The 2358-nt window shown below is 28.5% G+C and overlaps 1 protein-coding gene across 1 annotated transcript in view; it reads right to left on the reverse strand.

The window, feature by feature from the left end:
- HELRODRAFT_159879 (hypothetical protein) overlaps positions 1–2358 on the reverse strand; it is a gene marked incomplete at both ends in the record, with an annotated part of 8225 nt that overhangs the window by 518 nt on the left and 5349 nt on the right. Inside the window, one exon of the mRNA XM_009011713.1 lies at positions 93–1030. Coding sequence (XP_009009961.1) covers positions 93–1030 — 938 coding nt within the window. The remainder of the gene's footprint in view (positions 1–92; positions 1031–2358) is intronic.

The raw sequence follows: 2358 nt of genomic DNA on the forward strand, positions 1-2358 counted from the left end.
GTTGTAGTTGTAGTTGTTGCTGTTGTTGGTGTTTTTCTTCAGTCTGCAGTTGCAGTTGATGTTGTTGCTGCTGTTGTTGTAGCTGCTCCAACAACAATAACTCTTTTAATTTGTTGCTTTTGCTGTAATCGTTAACGTCATGGTTGTTGATGTTGTTGTTGTGGTTATTAAAGTTTATTATCTTGTGATAGTAACTTTCGTGATCATCATCATCGCCCTCTTCATCATCATCATCATCATCTTTGTTGTTGTTGATGTAATTAAAAGGTTTGTTGATTTGTTTTGGTAGGTTGTCGTTGATATTGTTGGTGTCCTCTGTAGTGATGTAATAATCTTGCTTATTATTGTCATCGTAATAGTTTCTGTGGTCATATTTATATTTATTATTATGTTTATTATTATTATTAAAGTTGTTGTTGTTGTTGTTGACGAGGTATTCGAGTCTATTTTTTCGCAACTCTTCTCTGAGGACATTATTAATGATACTCAAGTACGATGATTCAAAATCATCATCATTACCATCCGAAGATGCTGATGATGATATCGGCGGTAATGATGATGATGATGTTGTTGGCGACGATGATGATGATGATGATCGCATTAGAAAGGGCATTTGTTGATAATCTTTTGATTTTTTATCCAATAGGATTGAGCTTAAGTCTTCGTCATTATCGTCATCATCGTTTATGTTGTTGTTGTTGATGTTGTTGTTTATGTGGTGTTGTGTGTTTTTGTTATCATTATAATAATCATTGTTGTAGAATTTGTTGTTGTTGTTAGATTTATCGATGCTGTTATAATGTTTAATGTTGTTTCTATTAATATATCCGTGGTTGTTGATGTAATTGTTGTTGCTACTGCTTCTAATGTAATTATTGAAATGGTGGTGGTTTCTGTTGTGGCTGTTGTATCTTTTGATGTAATTGCGGTTGTTGTGGTCGTTGTAGAAGCCATACAGACCATTATCATCATCATCATCTTCTTCTTCTTCTCCATCATTATTCATGTGGCTATTTTGGGCATTCAGCAGCTGAAACGAGAAACAATTAACACGTTATTATTATTATTATTATTATTATTATTATTCATATATAACTTTATTATGATTATTATTTTGATTATTATGATTATGATTATTATTATTATTATTATTATTCCTATGTAGCATTTTCTCATCTTACGATGTACTACTTATAGATCTTAATTATTTCGGTGAAATATAATTAACAATAAAAACAACAGTTACTTTTATTTGTAGTAGTAGTAGTAGTAGTAGTAGTAGTAGTAGTAGTAGTAATAATAATATTATAATAATAACATTAATGGAAACAGATCTTTAATTTTTCATCAAATGTGTAATGTCACTAATTAATTAATTAATTAATAGAGAAATAGTCATGATTGAAATAAAATTTATATAAAATCATAATCATCATAGTTAGTCATCATTGCTCTTTATTTAAAATAATAATAATAATAATAATAATAACAATAATAATAATAATAATAACAATAATAATAATAATAATAAATAATAATAATGATTTAACAGAATGATTTAATAATAATAACAACAATAATAACAATAATTAATAATAACAGTGATTTAACAGAAAGTATTTTCATAAACTCACGAAATCATCATCAGCACCGCCGCTGACGTCATCCTTATCGCCTACGTCATTATTAACATTTTGAAGGAACGGCAAACTCCGCTTTCTGCGAACACTTCTTGAGTGGCCAACATCATAGCCACCATCGCCACCATCACCATCATTACCATCATCATCATCATCATCATTATCATCATCATCATCATCATCATCTACAAGATTGTCATCAGGAGAACTCATCATTACCAATCTATCGTCATAATCATCGTCGTCGTCATAATAATTATTCATATTATTATTCATATTATTATTTATGTTATTATTATTATTATTTTTATTATTATCATTATTTTTGATATTATGTAGCCAGTGATTGTATTGCTTAGCGACTTCATTTTTCATATTTATTTTTTTCGTGTACATGCCATCATCATCATCACCATCATCATTACCATCATCATCGTCCTCTTCAACATCATCATCATTATCATTATTATGATTATTATTATTTTTACTTTCAGCATTATCATTGAAGAAACGATGATATTGATAATAGTAATAATTGTTGAGGTCATCATCATCATCATCATCATCACTGATGACACCGTCATATTCGTATGGGACAATATGATCAGTATAACTGTAATTATCAGTATCATTGTAATCATCTTCGTTATTATTATTATTATTATTATTATCATCATCATTATCATTATCATTATTTCCTTCTTCATCATTATCAACT

This window comes from Helobdella robusta, assembly GCF_000326865.2.
Source record: "Helobdella robusta unplaced genomic scaffold HELROscaffold_1, whole genome shotgun sequence".
NCBI classification, from domain to species: domain Eukaryota; kingdom Metazoa; phylum Annelida; class Clitellata; order Rhynchobdellida; family Glossiphoniidae; genus Helobdella; species Helobdella robusta.